The 27,564-nt window shown below is 34.6% G+C and overlaps 1 protein-coding gene across 2 annotated transcripts in view; it reads left to right on the top strand.

Annotated features, from left to right (window-relative positions):
- Nucleotides 1-25,533, top strand: part of TLK1 (tousled like kinase 1) — a 130,214-nt gene extending 104,681 nt beyond the window's left edge. For both annotated transcript variants that reach the window (XM_063089928.1, XM_063089933.1), the window contains 9 exons: nucleotides 9,747-9,844; nucleotides 11,242-11,323; nucleotides 16,693-16,784; nucleotides 16,867-16,956; nucleotides 17,117-17,286; nucleotides 17,528-17,663; nucleotides 20,818-20,929; nucleotides 21,851-21,958; nucleotides 25,265-25,533. In XM_063089928.1, the coding sequence (XP_062945998.1) occupies nucleotides 9,747-9,844; nucleotides 11,242-11,323; nucleotides 16,693-16,784; nucleotides 16,867-16,956; nucleotides 17,117-17,286; nucleotides 17,528-17,663; nucleotides 20,818-20,929; nucleotides 21,851-21,958; nucleotides 25,265-25,441 (1,065 nt within the window). In that variant the 3' untranslated portion in view covers nucleotides 25,442-25,533. The remainder of the gene's footprint in view (nucleotides 1-9,746; nucleotides 9,845-11,241; nucleotides 11,324-16,692; nucleotides 16,785-16,866; nucleotides 16,957-17,116; nucleotides 17,287-17,527; nucleotides 17,664-20,817; nucleotides 20,930-21,850; nucleotides 21,959-25,264) is intronic.
- Nucleotides 25,534-27,564: the final 2,031 nt, after the last annotated feature.

Here is a 27,564-nt window from a genome sequence, read left to right as displayed (position 1 = left end):
ATGTGCCTTATTTTATGAACATTAGTTATATACAGTTTGAAATTGTAAAGCAGTTAAATTAAGAATTGGCTTTTTGTATAACAAAAATACACTTTTGAAGTCTTCAAAGGAGAGTTTCTTTTTGTTTTTGGTTGTTGGGGGTCAAATGGTTTTTAAGCTTTCCTGATACTTTGAAAATATATGGTTTCTATGAAAAACACTTCTGTTTTCTAAGGTATGGTATACTTATGTGTCTAGGTATTATATAAACATTTGTAAACTGTTCTGGACTACTACACCTTCTCTTCTAACCTCCATATTATCCTCTTTCCCAGTGTTTGACTTCTCCATTTTTCTTATTTATTCATTCTTTCTAATAATTGTCCCCTCTATAATCTTTTTCCTGCTTTTTTTCCAGCTTTTTTCAAATTTACTGAGCAATCTTAGATTTCTAACTTTATCTTCTTCTTGACCGATTTGCAACATAATTTTCCTTTCTTTGACCTTCATCATGGAATATTTTGGGAGACTGGATCAACTAATAATATTCTCATGTTTTGAATACTCACATTTTCTTCTGAGCGACAATTTTGGGTGAGGAGAATGAATGCATTATAAAGAAAGTTGCTAGTAGCACATACTGAGGACAAAATTGAGCAAGTAGTGTCACCTTAGAGCACAAATAAATTGCAGTTGCCTGCTTGCAACTGAGTATTACTTTTTGAGTTGTACAGTTAACAAATAATGAACAGTTCCATGAAGTTCTCACATGGAAACAAAAACAAGAAAAAATAATAACAGTAAGTTTCAGGCATTAAAAATAAGTTATTTGGCTTTCTAAAGCACAGTTGGAAAATAAACCATTAAAATAGGTCATTCTGTTTTCTAAAAAAGAGATAGATTGGACAGACTTTTAATACACAGAGGATAGGCTTGAGTCGAGAAAAGATGTTACCACCTCTGTCTTATCAGCTCCCTATGCTCCTGGGTTTATTAAGCTAACATGAAGTCTGTTCCTCAACTTCTAAGTGTGTAGTGTTTACTGGATCTGATCCAATCTGTGAATATTTGATGTCCATATAACCTGCACAGAAAATAACCTGTGGTTCATCAGTTTAGGGTTCAAATTTGGAGCCTGACATACCAATGCAAGGGTGATTCTCTTATTCTATCTTCTTTTAATAAAGTCTTAATGTTAAGTAGAATTAATTATTTGATTAAATATGTTAGCACTGAAGGCCGTAACTTCCTTTGTTGAGGAAGTCCATACCATATGGACATATGAGAATAGCTAGAAGTGCTATTTACTTTTTCTAGAAATAGATAATTTATAACATGCATTATATTTCATAATGATAATCATGATAATAATTGAATAGGTTACTGAAGTATGAGAAAGTATATTTACCACTGAATAAATTATAAAGTTTAGTTCACATTCCATGCTACTCTGTAGGGTTAGAAAAATAATAAATCCAAAGCTGGTAAAGTGTGATAGAGTAAGGAAGACAGTCAGGCAGAAAACTCCAGAAGTAAGAACATGGCTAAAATAGATGTTTCTAGTTACCACCAAAAAGTAAATGTTATTCTTACTTAAGGGCTTATTAATTTTGTCTTCTGAGATTAGTAAAATCACTGTGCAGCATCACTTTTTTTCACTATATCAAGAATTCTTTAATATTTATTGTTTTAGTTGTTATCAGTTTATACAATCATTGCTTACTCATTCACCAAGTGATCTGTTTTCATACCATGCCTGATACAGACATGATTCAAATTCCCATTTCAAGAGAATTACACACTACTTTTTATACTTTGAAGTTTTAACCATTCTTGAGTGAACATTAACTTTAACTTTTGAATCCCAGGATCTTCTGAGTATGCTCTGTCTGACATAATGTCACAGATAGTAGGTGACAAAGCCAGAACTTGAATCTTTTCTCACTCCCGTTTCAATGGCTATATCCTGCTTTATACCTAGAATTCTTTTGTTGTATGTGAAGAGCAAGTTGATTCTTTGTATTCAGAAGAGTAAATTCACTTGTAGCTTCTGTTGCATCTCTCTGAGAGTAGGGGGAATGTTTGCTCTTCCTTAAGTTTTCTTGGAAACAAGCTGTTTCATTTTCATTATAGATATAAAAGGAGAGAAGTTTTAAGTTGTTTTTCACACACATTCTTCTCTCTCACATACTTTCTTGGGAGTTATGTTAGTGACTGTTGTATCAGCTAGAATATTTCTTTATTTTAACTAATGTACTGATTTTAACTCAATTTATTTTTAAAGGTCAACACAGAAAGCACATTTTCTGCAAAAAGTATAAATATTCTCAAATAATGTTTTTTATATCTTAAGGATTTCACAGAATGAAACAGAATAGAACTATATAATAAAATATATGAAGACTATATAAAATATTCCTGAAACTATTTCAAAATTTTAAAGTAATTTCGTTACCAGTAATTATGTATAAATTCCCCAATTATCACTTATTAGAAACATTTAGTTGCGAAGTGAATAATTTCCTATCTTTAAAGAGTCATCTTTTCGAGACAAAGCAACTAATGATCCTATTTTATATACCTGCACCCCATGTGGAATAGTATATTTAAACAAACTAACAAACCATTGTACCAGTTTGTTTTTATGGTTGATCCTGACTTGATACCAGTCTTTGATAAATTGTGGTTGTGAGAAAACACTTTATCTTTGTGATTTGAGGAGGTCTGCTGGGTTGTTTTGTATAGTCAGATCATTATTTTGGAGTTGAAGAAACTGTGTCGATGTGCTTTCAAAGATTGTTACTAAACACATGTAAGTAAAAAAAACCAAAAACCCTGGAAAACCAACTTCTTTGTAATAGATTCTCTGCATAGTCATTATATTTTAAAAAACATACAAGTTTCCAATTATAATACTCCAAACTGATGAGGAAATAAGAATTTTGGAAGTTATTAGGACCAATTACTTGTTTTCACACTACTGTCACGTTTGTGATATGAACAGCATGTGGACATGTGTAGATTTTTACTTTCTAGGCTTCAAATTTCATCACCTTCTTGACTTTAAATATTTGATTAGTTGGAAAGAATGCATATAGAAAGTTTGACATCTTGGTATGGATTATTAAATAGTGTAATAGGGATTGGCTCTAATGTGTGTGTTTTGGTGTGTGTGTGCATGTGCGTGTGTGTGTGTGTAAGAGAGAATGTGTTTATTTGATTTATAAGCCCTGAATATAAGTGCCAAAAGTTTTATTGGAAAAACATAACAATTTGTAATTGAAACAGGATTAGTCAAGAGTCATCAGCACCAACACAAATGTATCTTTACAGACCGAAGAAATCAGCTAAGCAGTTTACAGTCATCTCAATCTCTACTAAAACAAAAATCACATCCAACATGCCACCTGACACCATTTCTTTCTCTCTCTCTCCTTTGCTCCTTGCGATGTGGCATTCATCTCTCCTTGTGCCTCCGTTCTGAAGAGATAACAGTATAGCAACAACTCTGCCACTGAAATCCTGTTCTCTGACCGATATTGGCACCTGCAAAGAGAAACAACCAGTAACAGGCAGCAGCAGCATCAGTATTAATCTTCCATGATGAAATCTTTACAGGTCAAGAACAAGTACACAGCTCTTTTCTCACTCCTTCACTGTGGACCATGCAACTAGTTGAAATGGAAGACAATGGATTGTCTACAAGCCTTATGAACAGTGGAGAATACAGGGCGTTGGTTTTAGGTGAATTGAGCCCAGATATTCTTGAAGTTTGATATACCCTTTGATCTTTTTTTCTAAAGTACCATTTTGTCATCCGATTTATCAAACCTTCAGAATGACCACAACGAATGAGTTTGCATATGTGACTTCTCTTGTCACTTTAGGTTTGGATGAAAATAATGAGCAACATCATGCTAGAGGGCTTAATCTTTAAATCTGTGTGTTCACCTTTACATTTATGGCCATTACTAGAAGAAATCTTTTGAGAATTCTCTTAATTAAAGTCAACCACATTGTACATTATGTTTCTGTAGAACATAACACAAGATGCTACTTAGGTAGGCAGTAGTTTTCAGTGGAATTCTGGTGAAATGCACGTGACTAGAAAAAAAAAAAAACCATGACGAAGCCCATGAAGAGTGGGCAAGAAAGGTGCTAAGAAGAGTTGGAATTCTGTACTTGACACTTTGTCCTTACTACTGCTTTCCTTTTAAAAGTGAGTGTATTCTACAAAAAATAACCGTGCTGAGAGAACATGGAACTAGCTGTAGATGGGAAAACTCTTAGTGTTTATGTTCTACCTTCTACTCTCATATGGACCTCCAAATATTCCTGGCTCTCTTTTCCCTTATTTATAATCATGCACCTTAATCTGGTAGTAGATAATGTTCAGGTACCAAAATGAAAACTTGGAGATAAAAGGTACTTTGCTTCCTTAGTGTTTAATATTAATCCAGTTGTATAGGTAATGGAATTAAAAACATTCTGAAAAGAACTTTAGAAGTCATGTAAGCCATCAGTTCAAGTAGTGTTTAATTTATTCAGTTTTTGTAAGTTCAGTCCAGAAATCACTGTTGCACAAAAAAAGAGAAAACAGTTGCTTGGCCACTGGCCCTTCCCAATCAGAATTATAAATCCATGCCATTCATATGCATTTACATAATGAGAGTTTAGGAGATTAGGCTCTTCCCATTATTGAATAGAAAGTTAAGTCTCTCCATACTTTAAAAATCTGTGGAATCCATCAACATCCTGAAAAAGGCTGAAAGGAAGCAGAAAGCTGGGAGAAGGGCTGCAGTATGAAGGGCTATTGTATATATATGTGCTAGGGCTTGGTGTTAGCACCTTGGTTAGTGTTTAACATTGAAGAATTTCACCCCCATAATACAGCAGCTGTAAATTTTTTTTTTTTTTTTTTTTTGAGAAGTTGCCAATCAGTTGAATTCTTACATTTATTTGCTTTTGGGGAGATAGGTTTTTGTTTTGTTTTGTTTAAATAAAATGGAGGAACTGACAGAATCATAACCTGCCTATTTTAACAGGCATTCTCAGTTAGGGGTTTCAGTGTATGTACTTGTACATTTGAAGAGAGAGTAAACCACCACTCTTCCCTCCCTACCCCCCAAAAAGAAGGAAGTGAAATGTGGAGAAAGGAAAACTTCCAGAAAACATGAATAAAGTAGTAAAGGTTCTTAGATAATTATTTAAGCTAGATAAACACACCTCAGGAAGATATAGTATGTTCCCATCAGTAATAACCAGTTCAGTGATTGGGATGGGAGTGGAGGAAGCATTTATACAGTTAGGAAAGAAAACTTCCAGAGATGTCATAATTTGTGTCTTTTCTCCTCCTCTTCCTACCCCTCTCCCCAATCTACACAGTCATACTCAGTTGAAAATATGATTATTGGGCTGTAGTTTCAAAATTGATATAAATTCAAACCTGCTTTGTCTAGGTGGTTTTTTGCTTGTTGGCTGCTTCATATTTCCATTGGTTCTTCTCTCCCATATCCACATTTAGGATATGTGAAAGCAATAGTATCTGGTGACACATAATAAGAATAAGTTTGTAGTAAATTGGTAATTTTCTCCTTAATTCTTTTTTTCCCCTGCTCTGCCCTTTCTTTCCATTAGCTTTTAATAGTGCTTTTTATTAATTTCACCTTTCACTTTCCTGGTGATTAACTTTTTAAATGACATTATAAATAGCTTATGAAATTAAAGCTTAGTTTTTTGAGGACTTAAAGATGTTAACCTTTAGGGGGTTAATATTGTTCATATTAAAGTGAATTTGGTTTTAAACTTTTTGAAACCTTTCTCTGAACTACTTTTCTTAAGCCAAGAAATGTGGTGGTGATGGTGGTGAATAAATTATTCCAAGCTATATGCTTTTCTCTGTTTCCACCATTTATATAATTTACCAGACAGAAATTCTTTTCTCTTACCATTGCTCATAGATTATAGGCAAGCTGAGAATGATATGTCAAAGTACTTCTTATGTTATCTTGGCTTTATAAAGGCAGTTCTTGGAAATTGAGTTCTTTGGTGGGGATAATAGGTAACACACATTCAGCATTTGCTAAATAACTTTACTATGTTTGATTTTTTTCAGGAAATATATTGGTTTGACTCATGAAAATGCATTCTATAACACTTGAAGCTTTATAGCTTTAATGCCTTCACTCTCCACCTTTCTTTTAACAATTGTCTTTTGAAAAATTGCCATAGGGGCTGGCCCATGGCTCATTCGGGAGAGTGCGGTGCTGACAACACCAAGGCCACGGGTTCAGATCCTATATAGGGATGGCTGGTTCGCTCACTGGCTGAGCGTGGTGCTGACAAGACCAAGCCAAAGGTTAAGACCGCATTACTGGTCATCGTTTTTTAAAAGAAAAAAAGAAAAATTGCCATTATAGGAAGTGCTCAAAAATAATCCAGTACTTTTAACTTGGAATTTTACAGAGATTCTACATTGCTGTAACTTACTTTTGGCTTAGAGAGTTGAGGCAGGGGGGTATTAAGTTACTAGTAGAGATTTTGATTACAAATATAAGGCATTTCTATGCTGAAGACGTGGTTAAGTTGCAGTGGGATATATCTTCCATGTAACTTTTTTAAAATTTAAAAATGTTGGAAGGTGGTGTTTTTTGCAGTTTACTTAAATGAAGAGGCAACATTGAGATCTGTTGTTGTATACTTGCATGAGTAATATACTTTTATATAAGTAATTCAGAATATTAGAGTTAATTTTAAAATGCTGTTAAAACAGCTGTAGTATGTACTGTTAAATTGTCCATTGTTGTATCTTTTTGTTTGAACAGAAAGAGCCATGTCCTTTTATTGTGTATTTGATCACCAAATCTACCCCTCTTTTTAATAACAATCTATTCTTACTCATGTCCCTTCTACATTGTAATTGCCTACAGAGATCATTTCATTTCCAGAGATGCTGTTTTCTCTTTGTTTCTTATGTATCTTCTCTGCTTTAATTAACTGCTCATCTAGTGGATGAATACAGGATTGAAACTTGGTATTCTTACTAAGCACAATTTAGCTAGTTTGGTTGTCTCTCTTTTACTCTGCTAATCTGGTCTAGTTTTGCTATGAGTTTTAGGATTCTGTTCTGTGATGAATTCAAATCAGTTGTGAGTCCTCCTGAACCCTCTGAAAAAGATTAATTCTGAGGATGGCCCATAGGGTAATGTCAGTCTCAAGGAAGGAGAATGTAGTCTACAGGATAGATCTTTAAAATGATCTGTACCAAAGATAAATTAGTTACTGAGATTACAGCTTTCTAGACTATTGTAACTGGGGCCAGACCAAAACTGGGCCTTCCCCCTTTCTATGAGGAGAGAATACTAAACAGTACTGCCTTAGCACTTGCCTAAAATTATGTATATTAGTCTGCTTGAGCTGCCATAACAAAATACTAGACTGGGTGGCTTAAAGAACAGAAATTAATTTTCTCATAGTTCTGGAGTCTAGAAGTCCAGCATCCAGGTCTGACAGAGTTTGTTTTCTGTTGAGGGTTCTCTTCTTGGCTTGCAGATGGTCACCTTCTTGCTTTGTCCTCATGTGGCCTTTTCTCTGTTTTCCTGGGGGGTGGGGAGATCTCTTCTTACAAAGCCACTAATTGCTTCATAAGGGCCTTACCCTCGTAACCTAATCTGACCCTCATTACCTCTCCAAAAGCTCCATCTCCAAATATCATCATGTTGCTTCAATATCTGAATTTTAGGAGAACACAAACATTTAGTTTATAACAGTATGTATTTTTTTCTCAGTGGGATTTGAGAGAATAACTTAGAGTTACAAAATTATCTTTCCCCCAGAAATGTGTCACTTTAAGGTCCAAAATGTAGTGAAATACTAAGTTACAAGATGGAAGATGTAAATATATTTCACTGACTGCGGTGGATTTTTGTCTGTCCATGTATAGGACTCGGTTATTGTTCCTTCCCTTGACATTTCCTCTTTAAATACCTAGAGTTCAGCTTCTTTTTTTTCTCGTGTTTCTGACATTTGTTTTTTCCAGTAAACTTAACTATTCAAACTGAATGAAGCCTCCTTGTACTTTTGTAAGATTTTATGGCACATGTTTGTCATGTTTTATAGAGGGGAAAAAAGCTTGCTTTAATTTACTGACACAGACATACATTTTATTTCTTTAATAAGTATTTATTTTGACATTTATTACTACCATTATATAGACATTTGAACATTATAAAACAAATGTAATTATGTGCATCAAGAATCTAGTTGAATCTTGTAATTATATGGTTATGACTCAATAAAATGTAACTTCTATAAATTAATTGTTGAAATAGTATCCTCATGCCACTATTTCAAGTAAAAGTTAAAACAAATATTTCAGCTGGTATCCTAATAAGCTTTTCACAATTTTAGATTATTTAGAATGCAGTATTATAACTCTGAGGGTAAAGGATTTGGATCCCTGTACCAGCCAGCCACCAAACAAATAAATCAATAAAACAAAACCTCCCTAAGGGTCAAGTGGAATGGAATGCAAACAACATATTTAGGTTTAGTTTTTTAATCTTGGAATACTTACTTTTTCTTCATAATAGTTCAAATATTCCTTTTAATATTTATAAATATTATATGAAAATATAAAACTTTGGTACAGGTATAATAGACTTTATACTTCTATTATCTTTGAATAAAGTGATTATATTTTCAAAGTAAATTTCAGAATTATTAAATTTTTTGAGGCAAGGATTTTTTTTTTTTTAGAATCAAGAATAAATCACTGAGAAAAAGCAGAGGAGCTAAGGAGATACAGAAATATTTAAATGCAGTATTCAGAAATAATCTCTGTTCCATGTGGTCTAGATTTATAATTGTAGTGCGTACACTTTTAGGCCAAGGTAATCTATATTTATATATTTATTCAAAAATATTCAAAAATTGGGTGCTTCTAGAAATTTCCACTGAAATTTAGCTTATATTTATTCTTATCCATCCTTTAAGTAATATTTAAGTTTATATTGACAAAGAGGTGTGTGTGTGAGACATGGATGGTATGTTTGTTTTGGTGTCAAGTTTAAAAGTTCTAAAAATCATGTATTTTAAGACATTAAAAATATACCAAAATTTTTATATTAAATGATAAAGTAAATTTTTTTAGGATTTGCCTATGTCTCTGCTCCGATAACTGAGGATGTATCATAGAAATCCATAAATTTTTGGTTTTAATATCTTTTTTTAGGATTACAGTGGGATTTATCCAAAGTGAGTGGTCAGATTGTGTGTGTGTGTGTATTTGTATTCTAAGTGTTATAAAGTCTAGACAGTGGTTCTGTCTTCTTGCTTTCTTCCTATAACTTGTAAAATATCTTTATTTTATTTGTTTTTGTACTAGTAAATTATTCCCTCTTAAATTGAAATTTGGGTGGACCAGAAATAAAATGTTTTTAGCTCATTTTGTGTTATAAATCAGTTTCAGACAACCTTGCAGTCACTTTCAGTATAGACATTATAAAAATAGATTTCTTGTGTAGAATAAAGCCCAGCATCTCATTAGGTAGAGAGTTTTATGTGGAGGAGGTTTCTTGAAATAGGCTTTCGCCTTATCTCTTTCCATCTTTCAGGCATTGAAAAGAGCACTTTGGTCTTTTAACTCAGTGGTACTTTATAATGCACTGTTCTTCCTATCACTGTAAAAAATTGATGCATGGGTAAAAATATCTTTTTTATATTGCAAATAAATTGAGCTTGTTATAGTCCCCTCTCTTCATTTTCAGGAAGAGGCAGAAATTCAGGCAGAACTTGAACGTTTGGAAAGAGTCAGAAATCTTCACATACGGGAGCTCAAAAGAATAAACAATGAAGATAATTCACAGTAAGTCATTGTTTGTATTTCACAGTTTTATTTGTTAAAAAGTTACTACCTCCATGGAGAGCATAAACACAATATTTCCTTGTTGGGGCATCTCACCACACTTAGAAAAGATCCAGAGTACTTCACAGTGCTTGGAAGGCCTTGTATGATCTAGTCCCCAGTAATCTCCACCATCACATCTCTCTCATCCACCCCTCACATGTCATAGATGTGTTGGCTTCCTCGGACTTGTCGAGCACATTCCCATCAGGGCTTTGTGCTTGCCATTTCCTTTGCCTGAAGTGTTCCTCCTCTAAATATCTGAGTGGCTTACTCATTTCATTCCACATGCTCATTAGAGAGCTGTCCTTAGGCCACCCTCTCTAAAATAGCAGTCCCTGCCTCACCCTATTCCCTCTTTCAGGATCCTTACCTTGCTTTATTTTTTTCATAGTATTTTTCATAGTATGTATCACTATCTGGAATTATAAATTTAATTTTCAGTTTTTTATTCTCTCTCTCCTACCACTAGAATGTAAGCTTCATGAGAGCAAAGACTTAGTTTTGTTCTTGAAATATCCCCAGAGCCTAAATCAGTGTGTTCATGTGGTAGGCACTTAATAAATATTCATTGACTGAATACCAAAGTTAATGTTATAGTAGTGAAGGAGAAGTTATTTCACCTAAAGGTATTTTAGTAAGCAGTGTATCAGCATTATGCAAGTATTTGGGAAAAAATGAAAAAAGAAGTAAAAGTTAGAGTCTCTGTTCTTAATTCCTGGTTATCACAATGAGTACCATAGATAGAAAATGTTAAAGGAATTCAAAGAGAAAATATCCATGGGCTAGGGGGAGCTTCATGAAGGTGATAGAAATAAAAATTAAGCAAGGCACTACTTGGAATTAATCAGTGTAAAAGAGAGGAGAGGTGTCTATTTACATTTTAAGACTAGTCATGTAGTTTAAAGCTTCATCGTTTAATATGAGTATCAGAATTGGAAGTGGCCAATTTCTGTTGTGAAATAATGAGTATCTTGCTTAGAAGGCCTATTCATGATGGTCTGTGTATGTGTACTTTATCAATATACAGATCATTTCTGAAATGATATAGTTATAGAATAACCTAAATTCTTTCAGATTAAAACTAATAAAGTGGATGGGACAAAACTAATTTAAAATTAACTTTTCTGAAAATTATGTTCAGACTTTGTGGATATGATTTAGATTAATGAAAATAAATTGTTACGGTTTTACAGTATGCTTTAGAACTAAGAAGAAATCTCTGTAAGTTCATCAAGAAAAGCTTAAATTATCAAGTCTATATTTGATTTTGAGTAAAATAATAAGGCATAATTTGTAGAAGAAACTTTTTTGTGTGTCTTTTAATGTGCCTGAGTGTTTTATCCCCCACTCTTAAGGTTCAAAGATCACCCAACGTTAAATGAAAGATATTTATTACTTCATCTCCTTGGTAGAGGTGGCTTTAGCGAAGTGTATAAGGTAATGTAAATTTTATTCTGTTCTTCTCACTAATATAGCAAAGATACAGGAGTATGTGGTTAAGAAGTATTTGTTGTTTGTTTATTGATATTAGGACTCATTTTGTGTCCTGACTCTTATTACAAAAAAAAAAAGAGTTGGTTATCTCCAGAGTCTAAAGACTATCCTTGCACCTGCCCAATCTCTCTGATAATTGGTACCTAGTCACCATTAGCCAGTTTGATAAAAATAATAACTGTTTGAATCAAGATAGGCAGATAGCATAGTACCTTTATGGAAAGATTGTACCCTTTAATTTAACCATGTGTCTGAAGTCTTAATATATACTGAATTTACCCAAATTTCTACCTATTTTAAGGCCATTGTTTCTCAAATGCATGTGTGTAAGTGTAGACAGTTTTACTCACAGTGTTCACCATTTTATACTTTTTTTTTTTAAACCTTTTCACTGTATCTTTTAGCCCAACCTTTAATTGGAGTTTGTAGGGTCTCTTTTATCATTCTGTATTCTCACTTTAGAAGATTTTTATCCCCTATTATTCACTGAGTTCATCTATTTAATTCCACCCGCAGGTACATACAGTTGTCACTCGCTATATGAGGGGGAATGGTTCTAGGACTCCCTGCAGATATCAAATCCTATGTGTGCTCAAGTCCTTTATATAAAATGGCATAGTACATACACATAGTACAGTCAACCAACTGTATATCCAGCCCACACCTTCCTTCTGAGCTCCACACCTGTTTGTGTACATGATTTAGTTTATTCACATCATATGGATGCTTCATAGGCACTGCAAACTCATGTCAGAAATAGAAGTTATCATTTTCCTCTCCTTCAGAATCCCTGCTTCTAATACTGCTCCCTGCTTCAGTGTGTAGCATTGCCATTCATCTGCCTGGTCCCTCAGGTCAAAACAAAAACCATCCTTTGCTCCTCCTTTTCTATAGTTCCCCCTCCCCGTACATATTACAAGTCCCTTGTGTTTGCTGTTGTTAGTGTCATCAAGCTCTTCTAAGTCAGTGATGACCCTGCTGTCTCTTAGTTCAAGGTTTCTTCCTGAGAGTCTCCTAACTGACTGCTGTCTTTTGGGCATTTTCTCCAGTTCATTTTGTATTTTGCAGCTACAGTGACCTTTTTATAAGAGGCAATCTGATCATTTTCCCAGCTTGAAAGTCCCAGTAGCTTCCCATTTGCTCTTGGTTGGAGTGAAGTCGTGTTAAAGGTCATACTCACACCTTAAACTTCAGTTTCTCTAGAAGGACCTCACCCTCTGCATCTCCTCAGATCATATTTGATCTGCCTTTTATAAACGCCTTGTGATACTTTGTGCTTCATTATGTATTAGTATAGCTAGGGATTAAGAGCTCTTATTCTGAAGTCTGACAAGTGGGTTTAAATCCTGACTGCTGTTTACTAAGTATGTAAACTTGAAGATATTACTTAAACCTGTGCCTCATTTCTCCTGGGAGTAATAACAATGCCTACATTATAGGGTTGTTGTAATGATTAACAGGTATCACAGGTAAATCACATATAACATTGGTACTTAATAATCTTATTAGCTTATATTTACTATTAGAAAATCCTCCCTAGTCAGTGAGATGAGAACTATGCCTTTCTGGTTTACTGAAGACAACCTAGTTTCTAGTTCTGACTCTGGTAAAAATTACAGAATTTGGATTCAGAGAATTTCACTTCTGAACTTTGTTCAACCAAAAACTGTTTTAACTTGGGGCAAGCAATAAGCGTCATCGGCATCACCTTTTTCACTCATCAAGAGTAATGTTTGAGCTGTCTTCCGATTCCTATTTCTCTGATTCTAATGGTACTTCATCCTCAAGCACTTAATGGTTGAAGTAGGCTTACCCAGGCCACAAGGTAGAAAAGAAGGTCACAGTAGTTTTCCTTGGATCTAAAAATAGCTAACTTGGATCTAAAAAATCATGAAAAGCCAGCCAGCCACCAAAAAAAATTAAATGAAAAATATAATAAAATAAAAATCACAAAAAGTGCAGTTAGCACCAGCTCAGCCTAAAAGTTGCTGAGCTTATGAGCCTGTCATGAGCTTTCATGACAGCCCTCTACCACTGCCCAATAATATTTCAACTGTATTTAGCTCTGTAGATAGGACGGTTTTTTTTGAATCATAATTGATTATATATATTTGGGGGGTTCAACATTGACATATGTTTATCAAATCAATATTACTGGCATATATATTGTTACAAATCATACTTATTCTTTATGCCCCTAGTCTGATCTCTCTCTATCGCCCTCTCTCTCCCCCATCCCACCTCTGATAACCCTAGATTTTTTCTGTTCTTCTGAAGGAGTAATGGTAACTCTGTTGGTTTGTTGCCTAGATGATCTGTCCAATGCTGAGAGGTGTGTTCAGGTGCCCTAGTATTATTGTAGAGCAGATGCTTCTTCTGTCACTCTGGAATGGGCTTTGTGGCGAGAGACATGCTCTTCTTTTCTTTGGTCTCTGCTGGTGCCTCTCCTTGTATCAATACACTCCAATGGCTGGTGGACCATCTGCGTGTGGTTGTGGGTGGCAGCTAGCCACGTTTGCAGCAGCCATGGTTATTGTGGTGGCATGTGGTGGGCAACCCACACAGAGGTGATGCTTTTGGCATGCTCCTTGGTACTGGTGGTTTGCCTGATTGTGGGGGAGGGGGTCTGGTTCCTGGAACTATACCTCAGGACCCTGGGCAGTCCCTGAGGTACTGGTGATGTGCCTGGGCTGGAACTAATTTTTTGTCCTTCACTTACTTCTAAAATGGGGAACTTCCTGTGGGGACCAGTACTTGAGCTGTGTGGATTAGCTAAATTGGTGCTTTGCTGCTGATTCCCTAGGGAAGGCTTTTTGTGCAGTTCAAGTTTTAATGGTTGACTTTATAGGTACTTCCAGCTTTCCGAGACCCAGTGCACCTGGGTTGAGTAGAAACTCTGATCTGTTCCTGAGTCTTTTCATCAAACTGCACCCCATGCAATTCTGTATTCCTGACCAGTCTCCTCTGAGTGATCCTTCACTGATTGGGTGCTGGTCAGCTGTCCTTGCTGTGCCCTAGTGTTCCCTAGGTGGGCCCATCTCCCCCAACCGCCTGCCCATGCTGCCAACACTTTGCATGGGATGGGCCATGCACCGCTCCCTTGTGATGACTCACTGGCCTCTTAAGTGGCTCCTTTTTTTCAGTTGTTGTGGCTCTTTGCTCCTATGTGAGTTCACAGGAGTCCTGTTAGTGGTCTTGCTGGCCTGGAGGTCACCAAAGCCCTCTTCCCCTCTGTCACCTCCAAGCAACTTCATCCAAAGGGCACAGCTGCAGCTTTTGCCGGCTCCTGCTTCTCTGTGCACTCAGCAGCTCCAGCCTTAAAGCGGCTGTGGCACGAAATGGTCGGAGTGGTTCTCCCACTTTCATGTACTCTCTTATCGTGGCTTCTCCCACCTTCATGCACTCTGTAGGTCTCTCCTCCTCTTCCCCTGAGCTCTAGTTGCCCCAGCTTGGCTATTGTTGCTTTTTTATAGTTGTAAATTGGTTGATTTGTGGGAGAGTGTGACACTGGGGACCATCTATTCTGCCTTCTTGGCCGGAAGCCAAGATAAGACAAAATCTCACGCAGGAATTAGAAAATGCAGATTGGGTCCCAGTGACTTGAACTTTCTATGCTGACCTAAATACTAGTAACAGCTCTCTCCACCCTCTTCAAAGCTCTTTCATGGTTGGCAGATCCATTGGGAAACAAAAAAAGCAGGTTGTAAGTCAAGAAATAATGACTTTTATCTTATACCAAGGTAAAAGATTTTGAATCAGTTGCTGAGTGATTTCTATAGTAGCCTTATGGAAACCCCTCTCACCTAATCTTGGGAGAAAGATGTATTTATAATTTGTTGTAATAAATATGTACTCTAACTTTTTATTGCTAATATACTTAAAAGTTTTTCTTTGAATATCCTTTGTTATGATTGCCTTTGACTTTTATCCCTTATTAAACATTTCATGTTATATATCCTATTTAATCCTCTCAACCCCAACTTTATAGATAAGACTGAGGCTCATAGAGGATGAGTATTAGCATAAAGTTACTCAGCTAATAAGTTCATCTGACTCCAAAGAGAATATTCTTAACTACTACATTGTTCATTCTGACTGATCTCATGCTTTTATAATTTGTAACAAAGCAGGCAGTTAACTGTACTGTTTTTCCCCTTCTGCTTATTTTTAGTTAAAATTGATGGGGGGAATGGGGACTGGGGAATCTTCTTTCTAATAAATATGTAAGCTTATGAGTCTTTTTTAAAGGGGTCACCTTTGTCTATAAATCACAGTAGAATCTAAATTATTAAATCTATCTTTAATGGTATTCAGTATTTTTAAAAAACATTTATAAGTTATGGGAAGTATTAAAATACTGATCATTCTGAGTTTTTTAATTTAAGAAATAGGCTGGTGATTTGAACAAATTAAGTATAAATTATTTTTTTGAGACAACTGGGGAAAATTGAAGACAGGTTGGGTATTAGATGAGATTAGGAAATTATTGATGTAGTTAGGTATGATAATGATATATGTATTTTTTTGAAGTCATTATTATCTTGTAGAGATAAGTACTGAAGAATTTACTGGTGAAATGATGTATTATCTGGGATTTGTTTTAAAAATACTCCAAGAGAAGCAGGAAAAAAGCATGGAGAGCAGGAAATAGTTGAAACAAGAATGGGCAAAATATTGATAATTCTTGAAACTGGATGATGGGTACATAAGGGTTTATTATACTACTCTATGTAGCTTTGTATAGATTTGAACTGTTTCTTTTCTTTCTTTCTTTCTTTCTTTTTTTTTTTTTTTTTTTTTTTTTTTGGTGGCTGGCCGGTATGGGTTTTGAACAGCTTTGTAATAACAGTGTAGAATTTTTTTTAAATTGTCAGGAACTTGTTATTTTTCAAAAAAAGTGAAAAAGAAGGGAAAAATAGATAAAAAAAGGTTTGTTTTTATTCAGTCCACAAAAAAAGCAATACAGCCATTTGGTTTCCTGGGTGCTTACTGCTACTGCCAATATAGAGGAGCAGGTCCATATTAAAAACAAATAATAGTTTTATTGTTTTATCTTGACTCAGTATATTGGCATTTATAAAAATCGAATGTGAAAATTTACATTAAGGTTTTCTCTAATTTACACTATGTAATTTGTATCTCGTTTCTGATAATGTCACTGAACTATATATAGTCTTAGAGAGATGATGACTAAAAATTGTGGTGTTTATTCTAATTCCATATTATTGCAAAAATTATCACCAAAAAAAAAAATCTCTTCAGCTATTCAGTTAGTCTTTGTTCATAACTGTTTTTTTTGCTTTGAATCCTAGGCTTTTGACCTTTATGAACAAAGGTATGCTGCTGTGAAGATCCATCAGCTTAATAAAAGCTGGAGAGATGAGAAAAAAGAAAATTACCACAAGTAAATAGTAATACTTTATGGTTTTATAAGTTGAAAAATTTCTGAATGGTCATGGATAATTAATACAGCTCTTTTCCCATAGACATGCCTGCAGAGAGTATAGAATACACAAAGAACTGGATCACCCCAGGATAGTTAAACTCTATGATTATTTCTCCTTGGATACAGATACGTAAGTGAATAAATATAAGGATTTAGTTTTTAAGAAAAGATATGTTTGCTTTTGCTTTCCCTATTCTGTGATGATGATAAAATGTTCTCCATTTCTCCTTGTGAATCTGAAACTATTGGGTAATATTTATGTCTAATTCTTTTTCTCTTCTCTGTTGTAGGTTTTGTACAGTGTTAGAATACTGTGAAGGCAATGACTTGGATTTCTATCTGAAGCAACACAAATTAATGTCAGAGAAAGAAGCTAGGTCTATTGTAATGCAGATTGTAAATGCACTAAGATATCTCAATGAGATCAAACCCCCTATTATACATTATGATCTTAAGCCAGGTAATTAATGAAATGTGTCTAATAATTTTTTTAAGTTCTGAAGGGTATAGTTTTTAAAAGTCATTCATCAAGTTATCTGAAAACATGCTTTTTGGTTTAGTTTTTAAAATTTCATTGGAATACTGGTAGAATCAAATTTACTATTATTTTAAATGTATTTTTACTTCCCAAAAGTTAAAGTAGTAAAGATAATGTTTTTTTATGTATGTGTCTTTAAAAGAATCTTGTATTTTATATTTAGGAAACATCCTTCTGGTAGATGGAACAGCATGTGGAGAAATCAAAATCACTGATTTTGGTCTGTCCAAGATTATGGATGATGATAGCTATGGTGTAGATGGAATGGATCTAACTTCCCAAGGGGCAGGCACTTACTGGTAAATATATTATTAAAAATATTAAAAGTATCTAGATTAGTACCCAGTGTCTGTATGAGAATTAGTTTTTATTTTCATATAGTCTTTGAGACTACTGTGGTGAAGATGCTGATTTTAAGCCTCTGTGTTGAGAGGGAGACTACTACTAGAGGGTCAGTCCTTTTTTTCCTCATCTGTTCTCAACTGCAAATACCAGCAAACTGGAGAGAGAATGACTTGGCATTAGCAAGTGACTTTTGTACCTACTGGCCAGAAACTCCTAACATGGAGAATTCATGGATTTTCTTCTACAGTACTTGGGTGATGTTTATTGTGAATATAAATACTAATATAAATATGAGAGTACTTCAAAAAGTTCATGGAAAAATAGAATTAAAAGATAATATGAATCGTTCCATGAACTTTTTGAAGTACCTTTATATAATATCTTAATTAATTATTACAAGCAAAAATTGAAAGCATCAAGCCCTCTCTGTAGAGGTTTTAGGGTTGCAGTTTTTGTGGGAGATGGATATTTTGTTGATCAGAGATGGGGGATAAATTTGACATATTCTTGGTCTTTGAACTTGACTCTCAAAAATCCCTTTTAATGACTTCATCCATACAGATGTCAATCTAGATAGAACCATAGAAACATAGATATAAATCTAAATGAATGTCATCCCTTCAGAGTACCTAAGTGTTGACAAAACTTCAAACTTCAATGTGAATTTTAAAACTTATTGTGCAGTTCACCGAAGTGGAGAACATAGACTACAAAATTTTAAAACAAACTTAGTTCTCAGAATAAGTTAATTTAGCAAAAGGAGTTAAATCTTAAGGGGAAGCAAGATAACTGTACTCAACTTCATTGCACAGGATTGTGACTGCACATAAAAATGTGACTGCAGAGTTCCCACAACAGTTTTACACAGTTAGCCTGGGCACATAATACTAGTTCCACAAGGTGCCACAGGTCTGTGTAGATTTTACTTTATGTGAACAGAGATTAGTCATATTCGTGTATTCTTTCAAAGCCATTTTAAAGTTTCAGATGCTGCTTGTGGCATTTCCTAGGAATGTGGCTAAGATAATAATGTCATGGATTTTTTTTCTTTTAAAGAGAAATTCAAAATTGTAACCCCCTAAAAGTTAATATTCTAAATTAGTTGTTTTTTATACACATTTCTCTTTTAAAAACAAGGCTCATTTTTATTTCATAACAAAATCTTACAATCCTAATAAAATAAAGCCAACAAAAACAAGGCTTCTTGGTAGAACCCTGGATTCATGGAAGACAGCTTGAAAACGTTCTAAATAATAAATCATTCTTCCTCTGCAGGACATTCTCATTAGTTGTTTCCCTCTCACTCTGGCTTTGCTAATGTAGGGCAGCACATGGAAATTTCCCTCTTAGAGGTGGGCATGAGTCAGGGAAGCTTATGTTTTAGGGGATGTGCAGGAAGGAGACACGGTCATGGCATTTCCATGTAGGAAATATGGAATGTATTTCCCATAGAAACAATGTTCAAAAAAATGGTTATTTGTGTAGTCATGTTAGTTGTATAGCTCTGTAGTTGGTAAACCAGGATGGCCCTATACATATTGCTCTTATAAATTCCTTTTATCCCCAGAAATTTAAAATATTTGTCAATACCTCTTAGAAAAAAATTAGTTTCCCTTCCCTCTCCCTCTCCCTCTCCCTCTCCCTCCCTCTCTCTCTCTCTCTCTCTCTCTCTCTCTCTCTCTCTCTCTCTCTCTCTCTCTCTCTCTCTCTCTCTCTCGCCTCAAATGCCATCTGTCACTAATCTCTCTCTCTCTCTCTCTCTCTCTCGCCTCAAATGCCATCTGTCACTAATTCTTAGTGGACATTTTTTGCAAAGTGTCTTAGTGTCTGTTTTTGTAATTGCTCTCCTTGCTAACACCCTTTTGCCTGGAGAGACAGCATAGAAGTAGTGTTTAAGAGCCATTCCTATTTAAGTTATACTTTCATTGATAAAATATATCTAGCCTTTTACTTGTTTTATGTAAAGGATTTACATTACTAATGAGTTACAGGTCATCTTTAATGGTTCTACTTGAAGGAAGTTTTATGTGTTTAAGAGACCTGTTAACATGCTGCTGAAATCTCAGTGATTTTAGTATAGTGTGTACAAAACTGAATTTTTTTAAAAAAGTAGATTCTCACAGCTGTATTATTCCTTTTCAGTATTTTTAGTGTATCTGAATTTTTGAGGTGTGAGATGTTTGTATCACTGATGGATCTTTTTATTTATGACCTGAGATGACAAATTTATTTTTACCTTTCCTTTATCAAAAATTATAAACTTATAAATAGCATTTATAAATTTAAAAAATAGCATTTTTGAATACTCAGTATATTTCTGACACTGCTCATGTTTGAATCTTCATAGTGCATAAGAGCTCCTTGAGCTGCTCGCAGTCTAGTGTGATTTTAGTTTACCTTACATCTATTATGGTAACATGGGAAGAAGCAAAGGGAAGCAGAGGAGGCTTATGGGGGTTGGGTGGGTCTTGAAGAAAAGATGCTCACCAAGTGTTGGAGTGGTTAGGGAAGGCATTTAGAGATTGTCATATTCAAAAGCACTGCAGAAAAAGAGCAATGTAGGGAAACAAATTAATTGGTTTTGACTAACCAATTTGGGGGGTCGGGTTAGGGGAGAATAGAGAGTACAGATTATGGAAATTCATGTTGTTGCCAGATTAGGCTGGGTCTCGGGTTACAAACTAGAGATGTGAAATCTTATCTTATTGGCAGTAAGTGCTGTCTACCTTGTATATTATAGGAAGAGAATTGCCTACAGTTTGAACAGTGACTAAGGGGAGTGAGTGAGGATTTCTTCTACTATTAATAGATACTTACTCAAACTAGAACATTATAATCTCTAATCATAATTTTTTTGTTTCTGTAGATGTATAAGTTGATATAGATATAATATACTTTATCAGAAGGTTGTATTTTGGCTCTAGAGTCACATGATAAAGGAATGTAAGTGCTTCAGAAGTTTAATTGATAAGTTTTCATTGATGAAAGTCTGAGGTTTATGTATGGATAAAATTAATGCTGTAAGATTTTACATTTAAGAAAGTTTTAAGTTACGTATTGTTAATAGTATCCTCTCCTTTCCACCCCTTCACCCCCCAAAAACTGTAGGTATTTACCTCCTGAGTGTTTTGTAGTTGGAAAAGAGCCACCAAAGATTTCCAACAAGGTTGATGTGTGGTCAGTTGGAGTCATCTTCTTTCAGTGTCTTTATGGTAGAAAGGTAAGTTAAGTTACATCAGCTTCAGCTATATAGAGATAAATTAAGTTGAATTTTCCCCTTTTAAATGGAAAATTTCACTAACTTGAAGTCAATTTACATCTTTCCAAGGAGAGCTAGGCTTCTTCTCTATTTCTTTCTAAAATTTCTGTGAATCAGAACTATTTTATTGTCACACCAGTCTACTTGGCTTGCTTTTCTTTTCTTTTTAACTATCTGTTAACAGTGCTTACATTTTCTACTATTAGGAATACTGGAGTCCAACGTTTTCATTATCATTATCCTCCATTCTCTCTACTACCCCCCACTCCCACCCCGAGTTTGGCCTATGTATAGCTCTCCTGATGTGCCTCCTCAGAGAAATATTATCAAACTTAGTCTTAATTCTTCCCAAACCTCTCTTTACCATAGATATTATCTGGTCCACATCCCATCCCTTCATCAGTATGGTAAGAGAGGATAAGGGACTTGTCTGGGAATTCACAGCATGTTAAGAATAAACCCATATCTCCTAATTCTAACTCCAGAGCTATTTGATTTAAATTAGTGTATTATACACAAAAGTATTTTATGCTTTGGAATTTTCAGACATTTTCATTACTTCTTTATCTGTTCTGAAATCAAACTTTATTTTTAAAATATTCAGAATAAAGTTTTAAATTTCTTTATTTTTATCTTAAATAGTTATTTTGCAACAGCATTATTTTCTTCTGCCTCTTAAAGTGTTTCATCTGTGTTGAGGATTGGTTAAATGGGTATTCTTGGCCTTCAATCAGTTGTAACCTTGTTTCTGTGTGAATGGATCCCAGCTTTCAAATGACTGAGGACAAGATTTTAGAACACAAATTATTTGTATTTTGGTGATTCACTGATGATAACTCTTTTAAAATATTTTCTAAGATAAATTTCTCAATTTTTTTTTAGCCATTTGGCCACAATCAATCTCAACAAGATATTCTTCAAGAAAATACAATATTAAAAGCCACAGAAGTCCAGTTCCCTGTGAAACCAGTTGTAAGCAGTGAAGCCAAGGTATTAAATTTATGTAAATAAGATTTATGAAGTAACTTTTCTTAAATCAGTTGCACTTACAGCATGGTAAGTAATTACTAGTAAGTAAAGTGATAGGAATCACCACCTCAGGGGATCTGTCCAGCAAGGGCTGGTGATTTGCTCTAGAAAAAAGAGCTGCATCAGCCTCTGGTTGCAATATTTTTCATCTTTTAAGAACCCACATAGGTCCCTGATTCTTTGCGCATATCAGCTTGCTTTGAAAATTAGGGAAAAATCACAAGATCTGGGCCCATTATTACCTTTATGTGTCATTTATCAGCTTATGTTAATACTGAAATACTTAAGTATTTAAGAAATAATAAAAGTAATAATAACTACCATTTATTTACTGTTTTTATATACGTTAACAGCCTTACAAGGTATAGGTACTTCTGTTATTCCCATTTTATTTTATTTGTTTTTTAAAATTTAATTTAATTTAATTTTATCCATATACAATGTGGTTGATTTTTGTGTCCCTTTACTGAATCCTCCCTCACCCTTTCTTCTCCCCTCTTCCTCCCGTCAACCTCATATCTGTTCGCTTGTCTTAACAACTTCAAGGTGTTATTCCCATTTTATAAAGTAGGAAGCCAGGCATGTCATAGCCAAAGTACCTTGTTGAGAATCACACCAGCTGGTAGGTAGCAGAGCTGTGGCTCACAAGTAACCTCTGCCAGACTCTAAACTCCACATCCTTGTCCTCTGCGCTGCCCTGCACTAGCTCTTGAAAGTTAATGCAATATCATCCATTTATGTCCAGTAATCCAATTCTAAGCCATATTTGTCTGTGCAATAAAATATTAGGAAATAGTTATTTCTAATTACAAAACTTTTTGGTGCTTAATATCTTCTCACATTCATCTTGTTGGCCTTTTATGTTTGTGTTTTTACTCCTTTGCCATACTTGTCATGAAGCTCATTTCTCTGTGACTCCCTTCTCTCTCTCTCTCCCCCCCTCTCCCCCCTTCCCTCCTCTCTTTCTCTTTTTTTTTTTCCTGCTGACCAGTACAGGTTTTGAACCCTGGACCTTGGTGTTTTCAACACCACACTGTAACCAGCTGAGGTAACCAGCCAGGCCCTTCCTCCTCTTTTTTAAACCTTTTGAAATTCATAAGACAAACCCATGAAGTTCCTATTTTTTCTGGTGTGCATAGTCCAGGCTGTAAGAATAATTAATCAGTAGGCACTATATAGTTTTTATATTTCTATTATTCTTGTATAGATTAGTACTCCTAGTTGTTTGAGGTCATAGTAGCCTTCATAATTGGAAATGTGCTTGGTTTTGGATCATTATTCTCACTAAGCATATACATTGAAACTGTCCAGCATTCCATTTTATCCCTTAAATCTTACTGGGTTTTTGAAGTTATTTGAATGATGGTTAGAAAATTTTGGCAATTAAAAAGATAAGTGTAATGTTCTTATCTTAAAACATAATGTATTATTTTCATGAAGTAAACGTGACTTAAAAAGATCTTGACCATGCTGGTATCTAAAACTGGTCGTCTTCTCTTCCTTCCTATAGCCTCAGTGAGAATAGAAATTAAATTAATTTAGTCAAAGCAACACCTATTTTTTTTTTTTTTAATACTGACAAAAATGGCCAGGAATGAGTGGAGTGTGCCAAAGGGTAGTACGAATTGAGCCATCTCTGGTTCTGTCCTTAGGTTCTTTATAGGTGTCACAATCACATTTTTGGTGTCTGGGATCCAGGAAGGGTTGGGGGTTTCCACATGTTTGTTTAAATTCTTGTTCCTATGAGTATACCTTTGCCAAGTACTTTCCCTGACCTGGCGTGGGCATGTTAAGTACACTTACTTGTTGCAGACCTCTTTGCCTTAAACATGCTTTCGGTAGGTAGCCTTTCATCCCCTCAAACTCTGCCTTCAGCATATCAGTCACTCTTGATTTTTTTTCTACATCTTAATAATTTTCAATGTGGTCTCTGAAACTTTTTTACTTGTTAAAGACCAAAAAAGAAAATACCTCTAATGGATCTGATAGACTTGATAAATAGTAAGCTAATCATGGTAAAATGATGAGAATAGCTGGACATGTTTTTAGAGGAAAATTTACTTCTAATGAATTTTCCAAGCAAAGAAGGTACAAAATAGTTACTTTTTAATGTGATTAAACCTCTGTTTAATGGTATGTATCTTAATTAAAGCATTCCTGCAAATGCTTTAATTCATGAATTTATGTAGCAGTAAGGAATTTCAAGACAAGCTAGTTATTTCTAGTGTCAGCAGTAAGAGAGGGAAACAGTGATCAGTTATCTTTTAGAATATTTTTGCAAAAAAGTGGGTGAATCTCACAAGTACATTATTATGTGAAAGAAGCCAGGCATAGGAAGACATAATCTATGATTCCATTTATGTAAAGTACAGAACAAGCAAAAAATCAACTATGGTATTCGAAGTCAGGATAGAAGTTACCGAGGTGCGGTTGGGGACGGAGCCAGTGCTTGGAAGGGACCATGAGGAGGATTAGCAGGTTCTTTTTCTTGATCTGGTTGTCAGTTACATAAATATATTCACTTTGTATTGTACATTTATAGTTTGTATGCTTTTCTAAAAATGTCATACTTCAATAAAGTTTTTTTGTGAGAAACTACTCAAGGAAAGAATATGTGAAATTGGTTTGAGGAAAAAAAGATAGTGATTATATTTCATTATTTAGCTTTTTCAGAAGTATGATACATAGGGTTAACCTAAGAAATAAAAACCCCAGTGGAAGTGTCACTTCAGTGTCCTTTTCATCTATAGAAAGTCTTTATGCTCAATAGGAAAAAAATATGGCTAAAAATGGCATATTACCCTTTGGTCAAACTGAACTGATAGAAAAATGGAATGAAAGTGGGAGTATTGTTTAGCAGAAAAAAATGCTAGAAAAAGAAGTCTAGAATTTTGTAAGCAGAAATGCAACTTTCCAGCAATAAGTTCAAATGGTAGCAACAATAATTTAGACTGTAAAGTGAAACACCAGGGGCTGTGTGAGTAGAGCTGAATTTGGAGGGAGAATTTTATTGCTACAGCAAATTATTTATTTTTTAATGTTTCTATGTCCAGTAAAATCAGATTTATTTATTGTCCTAAATGTGTCCGTCCTTCTGTAGGTTTCAGTCGCTTGATATTTAGAAGGGAAAGATTGTTTTTAAGGTTTGTGCATCCAATGAAATGAGAGCTATTTGTTTGTGTCCATCCTTCTGTAGGATTCAGTTGATTGATATTTAGAAGGAAAAAGATGGTTTTAAGTTCTTTCTCTTTTCTTTTCTTTTGTAAGGCCTTTATAAGACGCTGTTTGGCATACCGAAAAGAAGATCGATTTGATGTGCACCAACTGGCAAATGATCCGTACCTTCTCCCACACATGAGAAGATCGAATTCTTCAGGAAACTTACACATGACTGGTCTAACAGCATCCCCTACACCCCCTTCTTCAAGCATAATTACTTACTGACTTTCCTCCAAGATTGGCATGATATCTTTGAATTGCTTCCAGATGCACACCTGAGTTAGAGAGCATTTGAGTGTTTTTTTTTTTTTTTTTTTTTTTTTTTTTAAACACAGGACATGGTTAAGAACTGTTTGTGAACTGAAGTTCTTCATAATGTCATTTATATGAGAGTGGATCATGGACAATGAATAAATGCAAACTTCTGGCTATATCCTTGAGCAGTGAAGGATGACTGCCTGTTGCACAGGAACCAGGAATACCGTGTTAAGATAGAAGAAAAATATTTGTTTATTTGGGAACACTGTAAATAACGTTTATAATACTTAAATACATTCGGTTGTTACTAGAGAGTTCTAATATGAAGGGTAGTTTTTCATTATTTAAAAACACATGGAAAAAATATGAGACATATTTCTAACACAAGAACTACAGTGCCTGGATACATTCTTCAGCATTCGGCAGTTAATCTGCTGAAACCAAAGTAAGAACTGAATGACAGTGACAGTTGTGTTTTATAGTAATCGAATGTGAGAGAATCTTTTGACAAAGTTAGACTTTGTCATTTGCCAATTCTGGCTTTTACCAAGTTGTACCTCGAAATCACATGTCCGTTTTTTTCACTTGTTATATTAAAGGGAGAACTATTATTCCTAGATACTTTACACCTTTGACAAAATGAGCTGCTTGTTTTGAAATCAGTTGAATTCACTAAATTGTAATATCTCCAGTGTTTTCAACATGTTAGCATTGATAACAGGTATTTTTCTTTTGTTACCAGGCCTTGCTCATTAAACCAAGTGACAGTGTGTAACCAAATGCAGACCAGTTCTATGCAGGATAATGATAAATTCCCTTCTTAGCTCTATTGTAAATTGTTGTACAGATGTCATATTTCAATTACTAAGTTTCAGCAGCTTATTCTTGTACAAATGTTTAAAAATATGGCTTTTCTAATTGGATATTGTATTTTTCTTAAGTCTTCTTAAAGGCGCTTTAATTGCTGCTAAGTGATGTTGCTTCTTTGCTAAAAAAAAAAAATCGAATGACCTCCTTGAAGGTGCAAGTTGACTGTACACCATAGAGAGATGTTAAAAGCAGGCATTCATTAACAATCAAGGCATGTAAAATGATCCATGTTGGTCATATTGAGTTCTTTAAATCAGTTTCTTGGATTCTAGGGTTGTGGAGCACATAGATATTAGATTTATAAATTGTTCATGGTTATTCTCCATTTCCAGAAGGTTCTTATCAGCAAGGTGGGATGATGGTCCCATAAACAAGTTTCTTGTGGTTTGTACAGATTTGTTAAAATGTGAACTTTCTAACTGCCTTGTATGGTAGAAACCAATATTTTTCAGGATGCTGTATTTCACTCCTGTAAGGATTTTTTTCTTTATTGTCACACTCATAATGCTTATACTTACATGGAAGTTGTCCATGTTGCAGAAAAAGGAGGCTATACTTACCACAGATTCTCCTTAATATTGTACAGTTAAACTGTGGCTCTTACTTCTGATGTTGCAAGCCATTTTGTTTTTTCATTGTACATAGACACATTGTCTCTTTAAGATGCTGCTGAAATTGTAGAGAATGTAGCCAAAAAGAGTAATAAACAATGATAGTTAAAATGTAAAGACTATGAAAATTACATTTGAAGGGAGCTTTCAAGATTTAGGATATTGACTAATTTAACTCTTCTACTTAAGAATCAGCTGTATAAATTCTTTAAGTGTACTTCAAGACAAGTATAAAGTGTTGCAGGCTGTTAATGTTAAATCTAATAACCATTATCAAGACTAATACTGGGTAACACTTAGCACTATCAGGAGTGGCATAAAGGCTATACCTGTTCCTCTGTAGATTAAGATAGAAGACCTATAAAAAATACCACATGGTAATGAAATGTTAGCATTGGTTGAGTGCTTTAGGTGCTGCCCACAAGTTTTCAGTCTTGTTATTTTTGAGTTTTCATCTTTCTGAAAGATAAAGTACTATGTTCATAAAGTAACTATTATTTAAAGTCTCGAATTAAAGGAAAATACCCAGTTTTGTTTAAAATTTTTGGTGAGGTGTGATGTGAATGTGTAAATCTAATATGAGGTTGAGTAAGTAGTATAGACCTGGAT

This window comes from Cynocephalus volans, chromosome 1 (assembly GCF_027409185.1).
Source record: "Cynocephalus volans isolate mCynVol1 chromosome 1, mCynVol1.pri, whole genome shotgun sequence".
NCBI lineage: Eukaryota > Metazoa > Chordata > Mammalia > Dermoptera > Cynocephalidae > Cynocephalus > Cynocephalus volans.
Note: the sequence above shows the minus strand (reverse complement) of the source record. Positions and strands in the feature narration are given on the sequence as shown.